This window comes from Oryzias melastigma, linkage group LG6 (genome assembly GCF_002922805.2).
Source record: "Oryzias melastigma strain HK-1 linkage group LG6, ASM292280v2, whole genome shotgun sequence".
Taxonomy (NCBI): Eukaryota; Metazoa; Chordata; class Actinopteri; order Beloniformes; family Adrianichthyidae; genus Oryzias; species Oryzias melastigma.
In genome coordinates, this window is record NC_050517.1 from 12,491,774 (window position 1) to 12,513,290 (window position 21,517).

Consider the following 21,517-nt stretch of genomic DNA (forward strand, 5'->3'; position numbering starts at 1 on the left):
ACTTCAATCCTGCATAGGAGACAAAGTAATTTGACTTTGTTTTGCATTGAGAAACCCTGCTACACAATGCAATGCAAATACTCAGAGTAATGCAAATGGGTAAAGAAAAAAAAAGAGAAGATGTTAATTCTAATTGTTTTTTCATAACATTTTTTAATGTAGCGCAAATTATTCAAGGTATAAACTGGTCAATCAGATTCCTCAATGAAGGCATGTGGTCAGTAAAAGGGGTATGGACTTCCAACAAGGGCTGCACGGTGGCGCAGTGGTTAGCGCTCTTGCCTCACAGCAAGAAGGCCCCGGTTCAACTCCCGGCTGGGACCTTTCTGTGTGGAGTTTGCATGTTCTCCCCGTGCATGCGTGGGTTTTCACCGGGGACTCCGGCTTCCTCCCACCGTCCAAAAACCTGCTTTATAGGTTAATTGGTGACTCTAAATTGCCCCTAGGTGTGAATGTGAGAGTGAATGGGTGTGTGATTGAGGCCCTGAGACAGACTGGCGACCTGTCCAGGGTGTACCCCACCTTCGCCCATCAGCAGCTGGGTTAGGCTCCGACACCCACGCGACCCCGAAAGGGACAAAGCGGTCAGGAAAATGGATGGATGGATGGACTTCCAACAAGCTCACTTCTGATTAGCGAGAGTGGTTGAGAAGGAAGCGTTCAGATACGTTCATCAGGTCCAGATGACCCCACTTTTAATGTAAACATGCCTAGGATAGCACAAGGGTTAATTTGGTTGGAGCCATTTTCTTTGGGTATGGACTTCCAACAAGCTTACTTCTGATTGGTTAGACCAATCACTGCTTACGGACCTCGTCTGGCTTCTTTATGGTGCGGAAAAAAATGCAGCCTCAATTTTTTGTGGATGACGACCATGGAGAGAAAATAATATCAACCTGATTTGTGCGTACCTTTGGATTTTGCGTGCATAATTCTTGATTTGTGTGTAACTTTGGATCTGTGCCTACTTAGTTCCTCATATCACACTCACTCGGTCCAGTTGTCATATACAGCCAATGAGCTGAACACACGATTAAATACAGCAAAATTGTAAAACTCAAAAAACATAGCTACATACAAGTGCTGAGACCACCTGAAAAACAAACTCCAGAAACATTGTTTTTCTCTTTTATTTTCTAAGCCACAACAACAACAAACCACACATCTGCAAAATGAAGCACAGCAGGAAGTCTTCTTGCACAAAAATGCTCTACCCTCTACTTCATTCTGAGTTCATACAGTGACACAAACAAGCTACAAAACCATGTATTGTCACACCCGCCCACGTCAAAAGTCTACAAAAAGCCATGTAAATGAATAAAAATATAAGCATGAACAACATGCAGTCAAGTTAAATTAAAAGCCTATCGTTTCTGTTCTCACTGTGACACAAACTGTAATATATTCTTCGTATAAAACTTAATTTAACATTATTAGTTTTCTGAGCTAGACTCAAAATGATTTCCATTCATCTCCGTCAATCAAAGAAAATGCAAGCAGTTATGCAAGGTCTAAATATACAGCTGTGCCTCTGTTGCATGATAACACAGTATCATTCTATGAAATAAGCTGCCATTGAATCGAGGAGAACACAGCAGGCTTATTATCCGATTCAGAAAAAATGATATAATTTCACCATAAATAACTCTTTTGCATCTCATAGATTATCACAAATGAAGATAGGTGTTTCGTCTTGATGAGACATACATAGTCGTGCCATGTTGCATAACTGGCAGAGATTATCCCACTATCATTTTTCCAGAGAAAATGAAAATCAGCTCAGTGTAGAAACAGGAAAAAACAAAATCATTCATCAGATAAAGAAGAGAAGATTTCAATGTCTGTACTTTAAAATGATTCTTAACATTATTTGACCCCAAAAGATTCAACAAAATCACAAATAAGAACATAAATTTTGAACAAATGGCCCGGGACACGAGTTTGAGAAAAGTTAATTTAAATATCAACTACATATAAAAGAGTCAAGAATTGGTGGGTTGAACATAAAATAATCAGCATAACAAATGTATAATCTGACAAAATGCTGGAATCAGCTCATCCTGAAAGGCAAATATGGGAATTTTAAACCAGCAGCTCACTGCGGCGCTCAAAGAATAGATAGAAATCCCTCAATTTGCATTTGAATAACCTGACCTGACTGATTCAAATATCTGTCTCTGTATTGAGTTACCAATCTCTTTTAAATTTGAATATATTCTGCAGAAAAAAAAACATAAAACAAAACAAAGAAGTTAAGTTAGTCACCTAAAAGTTAGGAGAAACACACACAGCTCATTATCTACCTGACTCTGAGGGCCTTGTGGCGCAGCCGTAAAATAGACAAAGCCAGCCCCCATCTCTTCTTGGACGACAAACTTAAACTCAGATCCATGGCACGGTGAAGGAGAAAGCTGAGCGGAGAGCGGTGCTGCGACTCTCTTTTCATACCGATGTAGATCCAGCAGTACATAGAAAAGACCACCCCAGCCCTGAATTCCACCAGAAGTCACGTGGCAAAGCTTTGACGCCCACCTGCTAATGTTCTGTCTCCATGTCCAACTCAGTTCGGAGCTTATAAACACATAGACACTAATGCAAGGGAATCCAGAAAGTTCCTGTCCATCTGTTTAATATACAAACATGCATTCCCAACATGCCGCATTTAGATCTGAAATGCAGCGTGGCTAATTAAAGTGCCACTCCTTAGAAGAAATACCCACTCAACTAATGTCAAAACATTTCCAACTACCTTAAAGAAAATCAATTAAAAATACCTTATTCCAGGAGTATACTGATAAGGCCAATGCAAATAGTTTACACTAATATTTGCACTTTTTTTTTTTTTTTAGTTGAAGTAAATATCTCCACTTTTAAACTATGCTGTCTGGATCTATCTTTGGTTTATAGTCAATTAAAGTCCTGCTCTAATAAGTGTTGACAGTGGTCTTTCCATCCATCCATCTTCTTCTGCTCATCCAGAACCGGGTCGAGGGGGCAGCAGTAGATGCCCAGACTTCCCTCTCTCCGGTCACTTCCTCCAGTTCCTCTGGGGGGACCCCGAGGTGTTCCCAGGCCAGTTGAGAGACGTGTCCTGGGTCTTCCTCCCCAAAAAGGTGTACAGGAGGGATCCGGACAAGATCCCCGAACCACTTCAAGTAGCTCCTCTCAATGTGGAGGAGCAGCAGCTCTACTCCGAGGTCTCTTTGAGTGACAGAGCTTCTCGCCCTATCTCTAAGGGAGCACCCAGCCACCCTCCAGAGGAAGCTCCTTTCAGCTGCTTGTATTTGGGACTTTGTTCTTTTGGTCACCACCCAGAGTTCATGACCATAGGTGAGTACTGGAACGAAGATTGAACGGTAAATTGAGAGCTTTGCTTTCTGGCTCTCTCTTCACCACAACAGACCGGTACAGTGACCGCATAACGGCAGACACCACTACAATCTGCCCCTCAATCATTCCGATCTTCCCTCACTCGTGAACAAGACCCCAAGATATTTAAACTCCTCCAGCTGAGGCAGGAACACTCAACCCCCTGAGAGAGATCTTTTAATTATAATTATGACATTTTTTTGTCATAATAAAAAAAACTGTCCTTCTCTAGGAAATAGTTTCTCCCAAATTCATCAGAAATTCCCTTCTGAGTTGTGGGAGGGACTGTTGGCGGGGAGCAAGGCTTCCCTCATTTCTCTTAATCCCTCTGTTTACACTCTCCTGCTAGCTTACACCCCTTACAATCCCAACCTGAAACAACTGGAGAAACAATAATGTTGGACCCATTAGCCGCACATCTTTGAGTCAGATGTCAGCTCGAACGAGGAAAATGAAGACGCACTTGGATCTATTTGTTTGCAAGTGGATGTATCAGAATAGAGCAGAGCAAGGAGCTTGTGGTCCATCCAGTGTATTTTCTACATCACAAATACGATATTTTAAAAAACTGCATTTTTTTCTACATACTCCTGATTCACAACAATTTCAATAAAGAATTTGTAATATAATTGTAATTTAAAGCTCAATTTTCTTTATATGCGTATTCCATCATCAGAAAAATGCTACTAGAACATGTCAAAAAATACATTTTCATTGGAGTGAGTTGTTAAAGGCAGCTATTTCTGCACAGTCTTCTGGTATAAGAGGCTCCTGCAGACTCACAGAATGTCTACTAAGCTTTTGTGGTGTTAACCACCACCAATGGAAATAATTACTGAACCCAAACTGGGTCACAAGAATCAACCATATTACAGAACTGGTTTTAGGTCAGCCGGAGTCCAGTTCATTAGGATTCTTTGGCGTCTTCTTGTTAGCATTGGCTCTGGTGCTTTACATCAGCTGCAGCTTGTTTTACAGTAACAGTAACACTAACACTGTACTCTGCTGTGCTCTCGTCCAAATGCTGACTCCTCTCCAACCAAAACTGCTGGGAAGAGTCAGCACATGGAATCAGTTCTTACACATGTATTTGTGATTTGGAGGATAACCAAAAATCTGGTGTAAACGCCACCACAAAAAGACAAATTTTGATTAAGATGTTATGCAAATACGTTTATCACTCAACCAGTACAAATAATTAACAGAAAATCTAAATTGTCTCAAATTAAAATGTTTTTTTAAAACCCTTTCATGAAATCCACAAAACATTTTTGCAATATAATTTTTCATGAGACAAGGACAGCATCGCTTATGATATGTTTGATTTTGGTGAGTTTTTGCTTGCTACAATAGTAGTTTAAGATGTGTTCAGGAAGCCCCTTATTTAGACACCGTCTGAAATTTGCTCTGCCTGTTTTTAACATGGCGTATTTGTATTATAAACAACTAACTCTCAACACATTTTTCATTCTTTCAATACAGCAAGTAGTTATTTTAAAACATGAATGACAATAGATGAGCTACTTTCACTACAAACTTTTGAAAATTAGCTAAACTTATTCCAGCCAAAAGTATTTTTGAGATTTCATGGAGGCAGCCATTTTGAAATGAGTAGGAAAAGCCCTTCTACTGCCCCTAGTGGAATGAGGATGAACTACAGGGCAAAAAATTGGATTGAATGTGCTTTCAAAGAAAGTTTGGATCATGCTATTGAGATGGTGGTCTCAGAAATGTGTGTATCAAATATGATACAAATGGTAATATGGGGTTAAAATGGAGAAACTTTGCCAAAGGTACCAATATATGGGAGAGAATAACTGACCTTTAAACAACAGGAAAGAGCAGATGAGATGAATTGAGACAAAAACAAAACATTATTATAAAGTTAAAACCAACTTATTATTTTAAAGTATAATTTATTTGAAAAAAACAACAAATTCATATTTATTCTGCACTTTCTAAGATGCAACAGGGAATATTTTGAAGTTTTTTTTAATAAATAAAAAAACTAATAATAAAGGAAATTATCAGAGCAAAAATGCATTCATTTAAGAACCTGGAGTGTTGTAATTTTTTAAAAGGTTCTAGTTTAGAGATATCCAAACTTTTTGTAAAGATGGCCAGATTTGGAGAGGTTGAAATGTGAGGGCCATGCAATTCCTTTAACCCTTAAAATAACATTAAATACAAATAATTTTTATTTTTTTTAATAGGATACTTTTCTTCACATAGAACAGAAATAGATCTAAAGATATATAGATATATTTCATGTTTGAAGACCAGTTCATACGAAAAAGTAGCATATTATTCACTACTAAATGCTAACTGCAAACTAATACATTTAAATCATGTGAACAGGAAAATAACACAAATAGCTATTTCTTCAGACCTTCAAGCCCTGAAGGATCTGATGGTCAAGTAGCCACAGGTTTACAGTGGCTTAACCACAGTTAAGAAATCACACACACAATTCTTAGAAAGTGTTGGGGAGCCACATATTATTTATTTTAAGACAGGAGCACTGGAAGCCGGTAGATTTTTGAAGACGAGTCGCATTTGGCCTTCAGGCCAGACTTTGGACTAAACGAACCTTTGTGCTGTTTTAAATTCAACTCATCAGCTTGGGGTTCAGGAAAATACAGTCCTAAACCAGACAGGGTAACACTAGTACAATTATATAGAATCTAGATGACAGTTCAATGGATACTAAAACAGGAAGCTGTTGTAGTTTACACTCCAGCAGGTGATATTTTTGTATTACGATCGTGTGTCTTGTTCCCTTTGACTCACCCCAGAATAACATCAACATCTCATCCATTTTGGATTCAATTTAACACATGTGACAGTGAAAAGAAAAAATCTATATTTCCGATCTCCCCACCCCCAATTCATTGAACACACGCCAGAAAAATCCATAGAACTAATCTGCCTCTCATCTCATTTTGAAAGTTTCTTCATATTCAGGAAGGTCAGAGAATATTAACGACAATACAAAAACAATACATTGCTTTCCAATACATTGTTACTTTTAATATGGTTTGCTACAATTAGCTGCCTTTGAGTGCTATCAAATCAACAACCTAAGTGTGAGAAAGCTGGTTGAGGTGGTATGCCGGAAGTCCTCTTAAGGTCCGGAGCTCAATATAACCCATTCAGTCAAAACTGATGTGGGAGCACACAGACACACACACGAAGAGACACAACAGATGAGCACTGTTCACAGCTATGCAGCAGACAAGAAGTGACTCAGTCCAACAGAGATGGACTATTCTCAACAGGGGGAAACACGTTTATCTTGCTTGTTGGGGTGAAGGTTTGTTAGTGACACGAGACAATAGGAGATAAAAAAAGCAGAACCTTTCTGTCTGTCACGAGTGTGTTTTTTTCCCCCCCAAATGTCCATGCATATGCAAAGCCACACAAACAAACACATTCCTCTCCACAAACACAAACGGGCCATTATCATTCCTCTGCTTCCACACTGCAGCATCAGTAGAGATTAGTCCACCAGTGACCTAGCATTAGCAACACACTGCGCAAGCCTGCAGAGAGCCATCTATCTTCCACTTCCATCTTTCCTTCCTCTCCTCCATACACCCCCCCCCCACCACCACCTTCCCTCCTCCTTCCCTATTCTGCATTTTATCTGTGTCTATCTGAGGCTCAAGTCTCTCCTGAGGTTTCTGCTGTCCTTTTCAGTTCTCTGTTTCTAAGCCTTCCACATCTATTTCTTCTCCCCCAAATTGTCATTGGAGCTTTATCCTCGTCTTTTCAACTCTTCTGTGACAAAATCTCACTCTCCGGCTGGCTTAGACAGAGCCGCGTTTCTAGAAAAAGAAAGAAAAACTTCCCCTTATAGATTTAAATCCCACAGCCTATATATGTTTAATATGGCAGCATTAGACAATTTAAACTAAACCATTTTTATAATTTTGCTTCAAGCCTGAGCAGCAAATATCGCACTTCCTCTGTGAATAATATAAAGATAAATTAGCAACAACAGGAATGTTCCATCCTTATAAACAAATATGTCAATATAAATGCGACTTTGGGTTATTCCAAAATATTGACAATATCCATGAATCAGTTTTCACTCCCCTAGTTTGGATTTTGTGCAGCATATAGTGAATCCAGCACACTATTGAGGCACCGTGAGTAGAACAGGTACCCCAGCACGGATCACATGACCACTCCTTGGAGGTATCACCATGGCACCGAAACACAGCTCTTGTGAGGTGTCTTGTTCCTGCCAACTGCATGCTTGGCTCAGTAATTCCTATTACTGATTAACCACTAAGGACTCTGCACAACAAAGTGGAAATTCCCAGGGTTGCTAAGTGGTCCAGTTAGACTAGTTTGCTGGGCCACAAAATTTCAGGGAATCTGCTTACATGCCGAAACACACCTATTTCGCATAGCTGAGTCACAGAAAGCCCTTAAGAAGGCGGGAGGGATGACATGCCTGTTCTATTTCTGTCTGTTTCACGTTCAGAAACAATAAATAAAGGGAATCGGGGGGAGAGAAATAGTATGAAAACATCTTTTGATACACAACTTTGGACACATCATCTGTGGTATTTTCTAGGCAGAAAACATCTTCCTTCAGGAAAAAATAATCCTATGTTTCCTTTCAGACATTAGAAGGGGGGGTGATGGCATTGTGCGGATAATGGAGGCCAGAAAGCCAGACAGCCAAGGCAGGCTGTCTGTTTTTGCTAGCTAACTTGCTGCCATGCTTCATTAGCTACTGTCATGTCATAGCATGGCCGAAGCTGCTTGTGTTTGTGTGCGTGTACACTTGGTATGTGGGTCGGTCCAGGGAAAATGGTGGGGGCCATATAGGCCAGTCAAAGCTTCATGCACCGCTTGAATGTGATGGCTTCTGGAGGTTAGATTGTCTGCTGAGTGGGCCTGGCAGAGCAGCTGGATACGTTCCAACGCTCGCCGTTGCAGTCTCTGATGCTCCATCTGCTCCATTCCTTTCTTGTAGAATTCTGCTTCGCTCTGTTCTCAAGCTTTATATATTTCCTCCTACTGCTCCACAACAATTATTTCTGCACCAGGCTTCAGTATCATTCATTTTTGGTTTAGTTTTGAAAGAAATGGAGGAGGAAAAGAAGGCACAAGAGGCTATAATATGTGGAAGTGTGCGGAAACAGATAAAGAATTGGAACACATAAAGGATGTAGATTGCATCTTATAAACAAAGATACACAATAACCAGTAAACACTGTTCAGGTTGCACCATTCACACCTCTACAAGACAACACAAACCCTGCTTATCTGATAACTACATTATGATATCTCAATCAACAACCCATATAAATCCAATTTAAGGCCCAGTTATAAAAGCCTTTGCAACTACATTCATTTTGTCTAAAACATTCACAGAATGTTTTGGCGCCTGTGAAATATTTAGGAGCAAGGACATTTCCAGACTAGATTTGTTGCACAGGTGGCATCCTATGACAGTTCCACGCTGGAGTTCACTGAGCTCCTAGGAGTGGCCTATTCTCTCACAAATGTTTATAATGTTTTCTACCTTCTTCAAAGGCCCAAAGCACTTTACAGTCACAGACCCATTCATCCATTCACACACTGGTAGCGGCTAAATGGGGTTCAGTGTCTTGACCAAGGACACTTTGACACATAGGCAGGCAGGGCGGGAATCAAACCAACAACCTTCCAATCAGGAGTCGGCCACGCTACCGCTGCACCATGCAGAATATAGACAACATTTTGTGTGTCTGAGTGCTTGATTATATACACCTGTGACCAGAATTGGTGATTAGGACACCTGGTTCTCATCATTTGGATGGATGATCCAATACTTTTGGAAATATAGTGTACATAGACAGCCAAAAAACAGACTTAGACTATATATTAGGAGGTAGTTTAGTTTATGAATTAGTTGTCTGGCTGGTTAGCTTTCAAACTGTACTTTCACTACAGAGTGAACTTTACTTACACTGTGAGCATAGATAGACAAAAACAAATACACACCCACACAAATAACCTGTTTCTTGGATGGTTACATGCACAAAATTTCAATACTGTGTTTGCGCCTGTAAGAACCAAATTAAACAGAAATATTTACTCTAAAATGCCTGAAGGTTCAACATAACCCTAAACTTGCAGACCTACTTCTTGCACGTAATGATAGTAATGATGGAACTCCTTCAAAACAGCCAGGCAGATAAACAAACTGCGTTGGGTGAGAAACAACCCCCTGAGGTGCATGCTTCAGTTCTGGTTTATCAGTCACAGCCTTCCTGGTGGAAATGGTTCAGGATGCCCTCCAAAAGAAACATCAACAAGGCTATTTCGGCTGCTTGGGAGGATGGTCATTTTAGCATTACAATTTTTGGTTGTATTCCCACAGTAGTTCATTCTGCTTAACTGGGGCCCTGTGACTACAATAGGTGAGTAGAGGGTTAGCTCAAGGATTAGGCTAAAGCTGAATTGAAAAACAAAAGTGATTGGAACCAGGTCAGTTCACCAGTTAACAACTAGGTGGCTTGTTATACATTTTAGGTCAGGCAGGCCTTCTGTGAGTTTTAACAGTTTTTAAAGTTATGCGTGCAACATCCCAGCCCTGCAGCAAACCTGCAAACCGTCCACTTGTCCATTTGTATTTCATCAACTCAAATATTTAATGGTGTTAAAAACACAAACCCTCAACTAAAGAGACAACCCTCTGAAGAGGAATCTAAGCCAAGGATTTCATACTTCAGTTTTTTAATGGAAAGCATCCTGCTTCTTAAAATGCCACTGCACTACCTGTTGCTGAAAACCTGGATTGCTTTTGAGAAGCTGGGTTGGCAGGGGTGGTTGGAAAATAAGGAGGATAAATGAGCCTCACGGACTGAAGTTTCACATTCGTGACCCAAGCCATTTAGATGAAAAACGTACATGGCGCCATGTGCGCTCTCTTGTTCCCTGTCCTCCATCCTTCTCTTCTTGCCTTCAGTGCCAGGTTACACAACAGGGATCGTCTTCTTAATGCAAGTGCGTTGTCAACGTGTCACTTCTAACACCCTTCAAGATCGACTTGTCTGTTTAGTTGACCATTATTACACACATTCACACACGTCCAAATCCTTAAGCTTTGTTAACAGACATACTTCTATTTTCCACGTGAGGCCTGCCTAAATTATGTAAGTATGGGCAAGTATAAAAGTGTGAAAGTATGTGTGACATTTGAGGTCCAGATGGTGGTGCAGACATAGAAATTATACTGTGCAGCTCAAAATAGAACCCAAAAAAATTACCTCTAAAGTTCAGCTCACTCTCAAAGATGTTCCACTAATTAAACCAAAGAGCAGGCCGCATTAAAGCTCTGGTATTAGTTAGAAGAGCAAAGCAGACAAGTAATTTATACATAACAACACAATAAGCAGGATTTGCATGAGCTCCAATAAATAGCCAGTAATTTATAATTGGACAATTAGATAATTCAGCCCTAAATTTGGAATGATGGCAGCTCTAACCTGTTTAACCAATCAACAAATAAACTTCTTTCTTTAAGCTAAAATAGTTATTTTTTTTATACCAAATGTTTATCGACAAACAATTTCAAATAAACTTTAGACGTTTCTTTTTGTCCACATGAAAATCTTTCAGTAAAGACTAGAAGACTGATGTTAAGCAATCCCCTTTGAGTTTTTGTTGAAGATTTAATTCAGCCTGAGGCATTGAACTATGAGTTGTAGCACAATCGTGATATATGGAGTTAATAAAAATATTTATATTTTATAGGGGAAATCTGAAATAGACAACATGAAACAATAACAAGGAAGAATCCTTGGGTGTAATCACACTGGAAAAGTCAGTTGGTCCGGACTAAGTCTGCAATCTTGTGATTGGTCTGCGTTCAGAATGTTGTCAATATTTTTTGTTTCGGACCAAAGCTTGTAAACAAACCCTAAAGACTAAATATCTCTTCAGTAATTGGCCAGGAATTACGAGAGCAGGGCAAAGCAACAAAATAAATATAAGTCCAATCCTTGTCAGGATAGTTCATTTATTCAAACTTTATATTTCGCTGACCAATTTTGATCTTCTGTATCCAGGTTTAGGTACAACACTTCTTGTTGTGACTTTTGTACGTTGAAGGCGCTTACTGAAAAAGGCTAACCCTAACCCTGATAACTGTTAATGACATATACATTGTTGGGAAAACTGTGAGAATCAATGAGTATCACGTTAAAAGATGTTTTAATGAGCTTTCATTCACCCAGCCAAATTTCCATGTGTTGCTGTGTCTCATCGTTGCTCCACAGCTATCTCTTTACATCCCATAATGCCCGTTTACAGAGGCCATTTTGGTCTAGTTGTTCCACTCTGAGCATTGAACCTATTTACATTGAAGAAACTAAGAGCGAACCAGAGCTCAGTTTGATCAAAAATTATCCCCGGACCACCTTGAAAGATGAGTCTAAGAGCAGTTCGTGGTCCCGGACCGGGGTCCACTTGGGCGCATTCAGACTGAAAATTTGTCCAGTAATATCAGGGGAAGCAAACTCTGGTTCACTGTAACAATTGTGCTATCCTAGGCATGTTTACATTAAAAGTGGGGTCATTTGGACCCCACAAGACAGTGGGCTGACCTTTTTTATTCAAGATTTTTTTTTAAATCTTCTTTAGTGTTTGTGGCAGATATAAAATCCTGTCTACCTTTGCCATGGGAGCGATCACACATTAATGTACGGGTCGGGTCATTTGAACCCCACAAGGGTTAAGCGGACCAAATGTGTCCAATCTGAATAGTCCCTTAGATATCCCTTTGTTAGTTCCAGAGAGGTACCATGTCAGAGAGGTCATATGAGACCGTAGATTCAAAGAGGGCAATAGTGCATGCAGGAGTGTAACTCTTTGTTAGCTGGCATGACGTGACAAGTGAGTGCTGTTTTATTCTTACTTACCGAGTGCTACGTCAACAATAGAGACAAATCAGAGGTTGAGGGGGAAAAGGGAATGGGGATTTTGGGGAGTTGTGCGTTACAAAATGCGGACAAAATTTAAAAGTTTAGGAAAATAAAGTTTTAAATTCACCAATAGGCAAATAGCATCCAAGAAAAATGTTTCAGTTGCCTCTTTCTAACCCTGGTGGGATCTAATACAGATGTCCCCAAATCCAGGCCTCGAGGGCCGGTGTCCTTCATGTTTTCCAGCTAACTTGCCATTGAAGGTCCTTACTGGCTAAACACACCTGATCCAGGTAACCAGAAGAAGATAAGGCAGGGTTTCTAGAAAACCTGCAGGAGGCCGGCCCTCAAGGCCTGGAGAAGGGGACCCCTGATGTAATAACACAACTAATAATAAATCCTTCTTACATGTGTTCATCGTAAGCATTCCAGTGCACAGTAGGGGCCATTCCCACGATTCGGTTCAATGGTGTAACGTATTGTTCAGAGTTACACACATCTCATGACAGAGATGCTAATATAATTGCATGGCATACATTTAGGACTTAAAATATTTTCTGTCAAAGTTATGACGATTCTCAACCGTTCTGGTCTCTTGGTGTGTGTATATTTGGATCCAATGTCTGTTATTCCAAATTTAGCTTCACAGCACAAATGTCTACAATGCCACTCTCCTCTGTGCCCAACGACGCATGCAGTATTGGCTAATATTGTTAGTGACCATTTACTTTAGCCAATCTGTGTGGCCGTAGATCTATGTACTTAAGTGTGCCAGTCTGAAGCTTGGCACAAGGTTGTGTGGATGGCAGCAGCTCTCACTGATCGTACTTGGCACGGCATCAGTGGCTACCTTAGTCATCGAGTCTGCCAGCTCCTAACCCTCCAGCACACGTCAAATCAACTCTTTCTGCTCCCTGAAATAGAAATGTGGGCTTTTGTCTGATTAGACCTTGCAGAAAACATCTCGAATTTCACAGCATCACTTCTAGATTGACTGGATTTGAGAAGGTTTTCTTTCACAAGCCTCTGTTTCGTCAATTTTATTAACATGGCATTTTAATCTCAAATAATTACCTAAAAAAGAGACATTAATTTTATCCAGAAACTCAGATTAAAAAACAGTAAAGTGGACCAATCTCTACATTAAAATAAAAGTCTAGATGAACAGTGGTATAGATAAAAAGGTCAGCCTGAATACATGCATTAACATTTTAAATTTAAACTGTGTTTTTGTGAAGGAGGGGGTAGCTGCTGGTGCTTTATTTCAGTTCTAGGTGCTGAGGTGTGTCGTGGTGAAATGTTGTCTTGCACTGCTGCTAAGATGCATCATTGCTGGTGTTGTCCATGGTTGACGTGAGCAGACACTTGCTGTGTAAGCTCAGTGCTAAAGCACTGAGGGTGCATGCTGGCGTTTGGATAAGATTGCAAGTTTGTTTTTTTTTCTTTTTACCTCCGCCATGCAATACGTTACGACATCAGCGGGAGGACAGGGGTGTTTTTTTTTTACTGGACTGTGCTGTAAAAAATGACGTTTAGGGACTCTGTGTTCTGTTAGGTGTTTGTACACAAGAATGTCTCCTTTCAGCAGTCACCTGAAAGCTTGCAGCGACATGCCAAACACCAGATTTAACCCATTACATTCTCGCTGCTGTGACCTAGACAATAGAAGAAACCCGCTTAGGGCACGCAGACAAACAGAAAGAAAGAGGAGTCAAAACATGGAGGGGCTCAGGGTGCTGGTGGTAGGAGGAAGCTGTCAAGGGAAATAAAGAAAATCAAATCAAGCATGCACACTCGATGTCTGCAGATGAAATGATACAAGAAGTGTGGAGAGACGGAGGGAGGGAGGAAGATGATGTGTTACCTTTCAGGGGACGAGGATTTCTCCGAATTCACTGACATGAGCGGAGCCTGGTAGCCGCTCTCTGGTCAAAGGACCACAGGAGACGGTGAGACGGAGCAGAGAAATCGCCTTTCCTCTCCCTATATCTTTCAGCTGTAATTTCCCTATGATCTGTGTCTAAATAAAAGGAGAGGAGAGGGTTCCTGCTTCCCCTCCTTCTTCTCCCCCTCCTCTTCTTCTCTCTGTCTCTCTTGTCCTTTTGCTCAGAGGAGAAACAAAAAAAGGATGCAGGGCTGGCCGGGATCCCAAAGGACAATAAGGCAAGCGACTGCACGGTCTGGGTGGGAGTTTGCGGACGCCGATATGAGTGTAAGCTGATAGTGATAGCAGCAATGTCAGTCAGGCGCCCCTCCTCATGCTTAAGCCTCCTTCCTCCCACCCTTCTCCTCCTTCACCTTGTCTGTCCCTCACTTTTGCTTTCAGGGATGCTCCTTCTCCTCCTCCTCCTCTTCTTCTTCTTTCCTTTTTTGCCAGGTGTCGCCAGTTAAACCGTGGAGGGGGAGGAATAATGAGTCGACAGTGTCTGCCTCTGTCAGTTCTCCTTAGTCTCCCTCTCCTCTCTGTCTAGCTGCCTCTATCAGGCCTTCTGCAGCTCTGCACAACAACAGAGCCCAGAGCGAGGTGGAGCATTCCACTCGGTGCGCAGGCAGAGGGGTGTCAGCGCGTCACACAAACAGGAAAAGTGATCCGGTTCTTCCCGAGGCGTACGCTCCTCCTCCCTTCTCCACTACAATCTGGTCCTTTCCGTTCTCCCTCTCTCTCAATTGCCTTATTACGACATCCTGTATCTCAGGGCAACGCTGCGCAGATCTCCACCCCCCCTGTCTCCAACTTCCATGTTAGTGGCATCCGTCTTCTTTTTTATCTGATCTTAATTTCCACCTCTGCCTTTTCGCACTCCTCCATATGTGTGGCTATACATGTTTCTTCTCCGTCTGCCTCTTCTCTCCATTTTTTAACCCCTTCCTTGGGGCAGATGGGTTGGCTTCTACATGAATGCACAGCTCACAGAAAGGTAGCCAGAGGCTGTGCAGTGATGGAGGTCTGCTAAAAAAAAAGAAAAAAAAAAACCCAATCTGACCTCAATACTGTGCTGTGTGAGTGCATGCAGAAGTACGTACACACCCACATGTGCAACTGTGAGAGCAAAACTGCAACGTGGTACTTTAAGAGGTATCCTGAGGTTAATGGAACTGGCTGCTACTCAGGGGGTGTACAGTAGCAAGAAATGCAATTCAAATATTTACAGTTTCTGCACGTTTCCATGACATGATGGCAATCTTTACCATTTCCAACAAATTAGCAGTAACTGATCGACTGAATGAAAAACCCCACTGCTATCTAAATACTTAGACCTGTTTGAACTGGTTCTCTGTATAAAAAGCACCTGTCCACACCCTTCCTTAAACAGTCAGACTGTGACCTCTCCACCATGACCAAAGAGCTGTCGGAGGACACTCAAGACAAGATTCTTCCTCTGAATAAGACTGGGATGAACCAATCAACAATAAGGAAGCAGCTGAGGTCAACTGTTGGATAAATTATTAGAAAAAAAATAAAGATAACTGAAAATCTCCTTCCACCTGGAGCTCCATAAAAGATCTCAGATATGATCTTGAAGGGTGAAGAACTGCCCAGAACTGATCAATATTTGACACAGACTGCATATATTAAAGACCCACTTCGATCATCTTTTGATCTATTGCAAAGACATTCCCAGTGGTCTATTAGTTATGATTATACTGTTTTTAGCCCACAAAAAACTGTGTTTTCTAGGACATAGTTTCTGCAGAATGGCAGGAATTCATTAGAAAATCACCTCCGAGTTGTGGCCAGGACCATTAGCACAAAGCAACCCCTTCCCATCACACATAACTTAGAGCCAACCTTTAACAGTCTCTCCCTATATCCTACATTCCCAAACTAACATCACCGGTGCAACAAAATGGCAAAAAATATTGGAGCAATCCAGCAGTTTTGAGTCAGATGCCAGTTTAGACGAGGAAAACAAAGACATAAATGGATCTAGTCATCTAGAAGTGGATGCATCAGAGTGAAGCAGGAAGCTTGTGGCCTACCCAGCGGATTTTCTATGAAATAAATACAATCTTTTTCCAACTGTATTTTTTCATCTGCTCCTGATTTACAACAATTTGAATAAAAAATATACTCAGAAATTAAGCTTAATTTTCTTAATTTATGTCTTCCATTAGGAGAAAAATGCCACAAGAACATGATAAAACACCCCAAACCCCACTTGTTTAAAAAATAAAGGTGAAAATAAAAGCAAAGTTGGCTGAATCACTGGATCCGTGTGGTACCAGAGCTAGCAAAAAACATAAGAGGAGACAGAAATCAGGAACACAACGATCTTCTTCTTTCACTGCCGTCGTCATACAGTTCCAATTTCCCACATAAAAGAACTACATTAGGCACACATGTCTCTGAGCCAAACTATTGTCCTCATTTTCTGTGGATGTGGGCCAATAGGAGGGCAGAAAATCTTGGTCTCAGCACATTCAGACGGCAGGAAGAATACAAGGGGAAGCACTCGATATTTTCTCGTTGCGTTTTCCAGATTGAGCCAACAATGCAGCAAATAAAGAAAACAGACAGATTTGCATGAAGTTTGTTCATTTATTATTTACATACAACTAATGGACTGTAAGAGGCGTTGGTGAGACCACTTAAAGGGTATAAAATATGATGACAAATTATTACACAAAGGAAAGATCTATAGGAAATAAAGTGTGTTCTTGTTCTCCTTGTCTTATTAGACATTTGAAATAGAATAGAAGTCAAATAACAAAATTGATTAATTTAAAGTTATATATATTTTTTCCAGTGGACTTTGGGTTTAAAAGAGGAAATATTTCCTTAAATCAGTGTGAATTTGTCATTTCAAACGCTGATGTGGTTGTATTTTCCAAATGAGAAGAATGAGACAGAGGGAGGGGAGGGGATGGTGACTCTCATGAGAAGCTATATTTTAGGAGTTGGTATTGAGGCTGCCGGGAGCTATCTTTAAGCGGCCTACTTCTGCTCGCTGCCTGGTGGATGCAGGCAAAAGAGAAGGGGTTTATGTAGGCAAACACCCGCCGACACACAGACACAAAAAAGGTTTTTCTTTTTTTTTAATGCAAATCCACACTCCAATGCAAATGGATGTCGCAGAGAATCCCAATCATACTGATGCTTGGGAAAAAAGGCAGCCCAACCTAAATACGGAGGATGATGAGCTGCACACCTTAAGGGGGATAAATGAGATGCTGTGACTTTAAAAAAAAAAAGACTGTTTGTGCAAACAAGTGAAATAGTCTTAGAGTAAAAGGAAAACACTGCCCCCATGAGGAAGAAAAGAGAGGATGGTGTGTTGTGAGTTTAAAGACCTCCTCTGATTGAAATGATGCTTTTTTTTAACATGTTTTTTTTCTGATGATGGAGGACATTTCTAAAGAAAAAAATAAAATAAAAATGCATCTTTAAATAATTCTTTATTCAAATCGTTGTGAAGAAGTAGCAAAAAAAATCATATTTGTTTTCTGACTAAATTATAACCATTTAGCAAGAGTTCTCTCCCTCACAAACATGTTACTTCTTCTTCAAAAAGCTCTTCTATCCTTCACTCGTTACCTGTAGTAATATCATCTGTTTGGAATGATTCGCTGAATAAAAGACACCTGTCCAACCCCTTAAAGTCAGACTTCAATCTCTCCACTATGACCAAAGAGCTGTCGAAGGACACTTGAGACAAGATTCTTCCTCTGAAAAAGAATCAATCAATACCAAGCAACCAACCAAGCAGCTTGGAGAGAAGAGTTCAACTGTTGGAGCAAATATTAGAAAACAGAAGAAATAAAAGATCACTGACAATCTCCTTCCACCTGGAGCTCCATGAAAGATCTCACAAATGATCTTGAATGGTGAAGAACTGCCCGGGGAAACTAATTTGACACAGACTATAAATATTATAGTCCTAGAAAACTACAGTTTTTTATTTTTTATTTTGGTGTAATCATAATTAAAAGTCACTGGGAAGACTTTGAAAATGGATCGAAAGATAATGGAAGTGGAACATTTTTAAAGAAGAATATCGAATCAATAGGAGACAGATCACATGTTTCATGATGAATGACCATAAGAAAATAAAAATGGAAAAATCCAATGAGATTAAATGTTTTTTCCTAATGGTTTTGTTAATTTCAAACTTTCACCTTAAATCCAGACTAGATAATGTGGATCTTTCCATCATTTATTTAACCTGCTGTCTAACTATGAACTTCACTTTTTAGCCATTTGAGATCTTTCAGTTCACATTATCAGATTATGTGGAGTAAATTACTTTGCTGTTGCATCGTGTTTCTTTGTCTGATGATAGTGCAGTCCAGCCAACGTTCATGGTTGTGTAAGAATGTGTGAAACTTACGGGTGTGATGTGACACAGAAGGAAAACAGTAACTCCAAAAAAGGTCAAATTATGACTCAGCGATAGCTTCATTTGTGTGTCTGCAGCACATACACAAACAAACACGTGTATAGATATACACTTTAGGATTCATCTTTTGAGTCATCTGAAGGAAGCACCACACTGTGTATGTGAGTCAGAGGTGGTGTGTATTTAATGAATGAGTCACTGCACCCTCTATTTCTGCACCCTGACCTCAGATACATCAACAAATTGACTAATTTTAATAAATAAGACAGGAGGCTAGGTTAATTCTAACACCAGGTTTACCACAAATAGACTTTCCTTGCTTTTTATTTTAATATTACTACCTAAATAAATGAGAGTTATATTTGTGCACATTAAAGTAATTCTAAAGTGTTATTTTTCTTCTATAAAATATTGAATAATGTCTATCATAGGGAAAATAATAATAAATTGCTTCACAGTTAGCTGCCTTAGATGTGTTTTTAAATAAAGTATTTTAACAGTACTTTACAACATTGAAATGATTGTCTTTTTGTCCAAATCCCAACAAGTAATACATAAAAAGACACTTTTTAAGAGGTAAATATGATAACTTATAGGGTATAAACAGGATAATGCATTACAATTAGTATGAGATGTATGGCTGCCCTCTTCTGGAGAGATTAAGCTCTGTATCTAATCAAGCAGGACCTCTAGTTATTCAATGTAAGCAATTAAAATAGGATTAAGTCACCAGAAAGACTTCAAATGAGGCACATTGGGAGGACAAACTCAGATAAGTAAAGGCCACCTTCAGTGGACTGTCTGAAGTGTGTGTGTGTGGGTGGATGGGGGGTTTGTTTATAGAACTGTGTGTGCAGTGTATGTTTACAACGCTACATTACTGCACGTAATAAGAGCTCAACACAGTAAGAGAAATCCCAGTGAGCGGTCAGCATAATTTCTGTACAGGGAGCGACAAAAGCACACATCAACACAAATCTGGAACATTTTTGTGTCTTGAGATCTAACTTGTGGTTGAACGGCCTGCAAGAAGCTGAAAGGCGGCACTCTGCGAGTAACAGGGTCAGACAGTCGCCACATCAAAAAATGAAGATAAATGATGATAGGATGTCAGATGAAGAAAAAGTTTGCGCAGACGAGGAACTTTATCGCAGTTCTGAGGAAGACAAACTGAAGATAAGACGTTTGATATGTGGCACATCTGTGTTTGCTCAAACTTTAGCAGCAAGAACAGAAATTATAAACTAAAACGCTGAAAGAGCGGAGTGTTTTGGTAACAGGGTAAATAGGCACACCAGATATCTCAGAGCCCATTTTCAGAGCTCCAACTTGACAGACAGACACGGGTTAGTTTACTCCAGAGACAAATAAGCAACGAGACGGAAAATTTGAGCTTAAATTTCTGTAAAAGATACACGAAGTGGCGTAAAAGTCTGTAGTTTTACATGTAATTATAGGTAAGAAAAGGGAGGAAATTGTGCAAATGTGCTGCGCTGTCAATTATTCAACCACATGACTGGAGCATCTTGACATCTCATCATCACCGACTTTCTGCAGTTTAGACTGTAATTATGTGGACAAATGTAAGCCAGCTTTTGAAAGCGGTTTGGACTCTAAAGGCTTCTTCACTTGTTGAAATATTCAACAAATTTTGTTTGTCAAAATCTTTTGCACGTTAAGATTGTGTACATTTGCAGTGCTGCATGTAGAGCGGAGAGGTTTCATAAGCAGCTCTTCAGCAGAGCACATGGTGAGGCTGTTTGTGTCTTGTGACAGTTGTGAATATTAGAGACCGCTTTGAAGTATCGACTAAAGTATTAATAGATCTTAAAAGGAGGCAGAAGAAATGTGAAAAGGCTGCAGCTTTTTGCATTAATTTAAAATCTGTTTGATTTAGCTGCAGCCATGTAGAAAATCCAGTGAAAACTGATTTAATAAATGGATCTTAAAGCCTAACTTACATGTGCAATGGTTGTAACAAATGTAGAAGTTATTTCTAAAGTGGTTTGGAGCTCCTCTGATGTGCACAGGCCATAACCAGACGACATGGACAATGTAAACAGAGGAAGTGACGCACGCAAGAACGCTATCTGTAAAAGCTTCTTTTCAGCCTCAAAGCCTGAACTAAATCAAGGCCTCAGCTGAGAGAAGTTGAAAGAAATGTGCAGTCGATTTAGCAAAAAACAAGGAGTTCTTTGGAGTTGATTTTGTGTTTTGTGACAGGATTGTTGACTCACAGGCTGTTCTGCAACATAAACGTGGAACTCCAACCATTTTTTTAAAATCTATTTTTAAAGTAGTTTTGATTGATTGATTTGTTGATTGATCTGGTTTATTTCAAGCATAGATTGTGGACAATACAAGACAAAACACAGAATTTTCAAACTCATTACATAAATAATGAAATGCATTGATTAGAAAAAACAAACAAAAAAAACAAAGACACACATGTCACATTTCATTCATTAAGTATAGTAATTATTTACTAAATACAAGTAGAGTTTGATTAATTGCTTAAAAAGAAGTGGAAAGAACTTACTGTATATAATCCCACCCCTACTTAGTTACTTAATTTGACAGTTTTGCAAAGTTTTTGTAATCCGATTAAAAGTTTTTGCAATCCGTTTCAAAGTTTTTGCAATCCGGTTCAAAGTTTTTGCAATCCGGTTTAAATTTTTTGCAATCCGGTTTAAAGTTTTTGGAATCCGGTTCAAAGTTTTTGCAAGTCGGGTTCAAAGTTTTTGCAATCTAGTTCAAACTTTTTGTAATCGAGTTCCAAGTTTTTGTAATCTGGTTCGAAGTTTTTGTAATCCGGTTTAAAGTTTTTGCAAATCGGGTTCAAAGTTTTTGCAATCTAGTTCAAACTTTATAATTGGGTTCAAA

General features: G+C 39.8%; 1 protein-coding gene across 4 annotated transcripts in view; it reads right to left on the reverse strand.

Annotated features, from left to right (window-relative positions):
* srpk2 (SRSF protein kinase 2) overlaps positions 1–21,517 on the reverse strand; it is a 64,416-nt gene that overhangs the window by 31,767 nt on the left and 11,132 nt on the right. The window contains exon 1 of one of the 4 annotated variants that reach the window (XM_036212282.1): positions 14,161–15,908. The exons of 1 other annotated variant lie outside the window; for it this stretch is intronic. In XM_036212282.1, the coding sequence (XP_036068175.1) occupies positions 14,161–14,198 (38 nt within the window). In that variant the 5' untranslated portion in view covers positions 14,199–15,908. Of the gene's footprint in view, positions 1–2,303; positions 3,242–14,160; positions 15,909–21,517 lie in introns of those variants that run through there. 2 more of the 4 variants (XM_036212281.1, XM_036212280.1) reach the window with 2 other exon arrangements.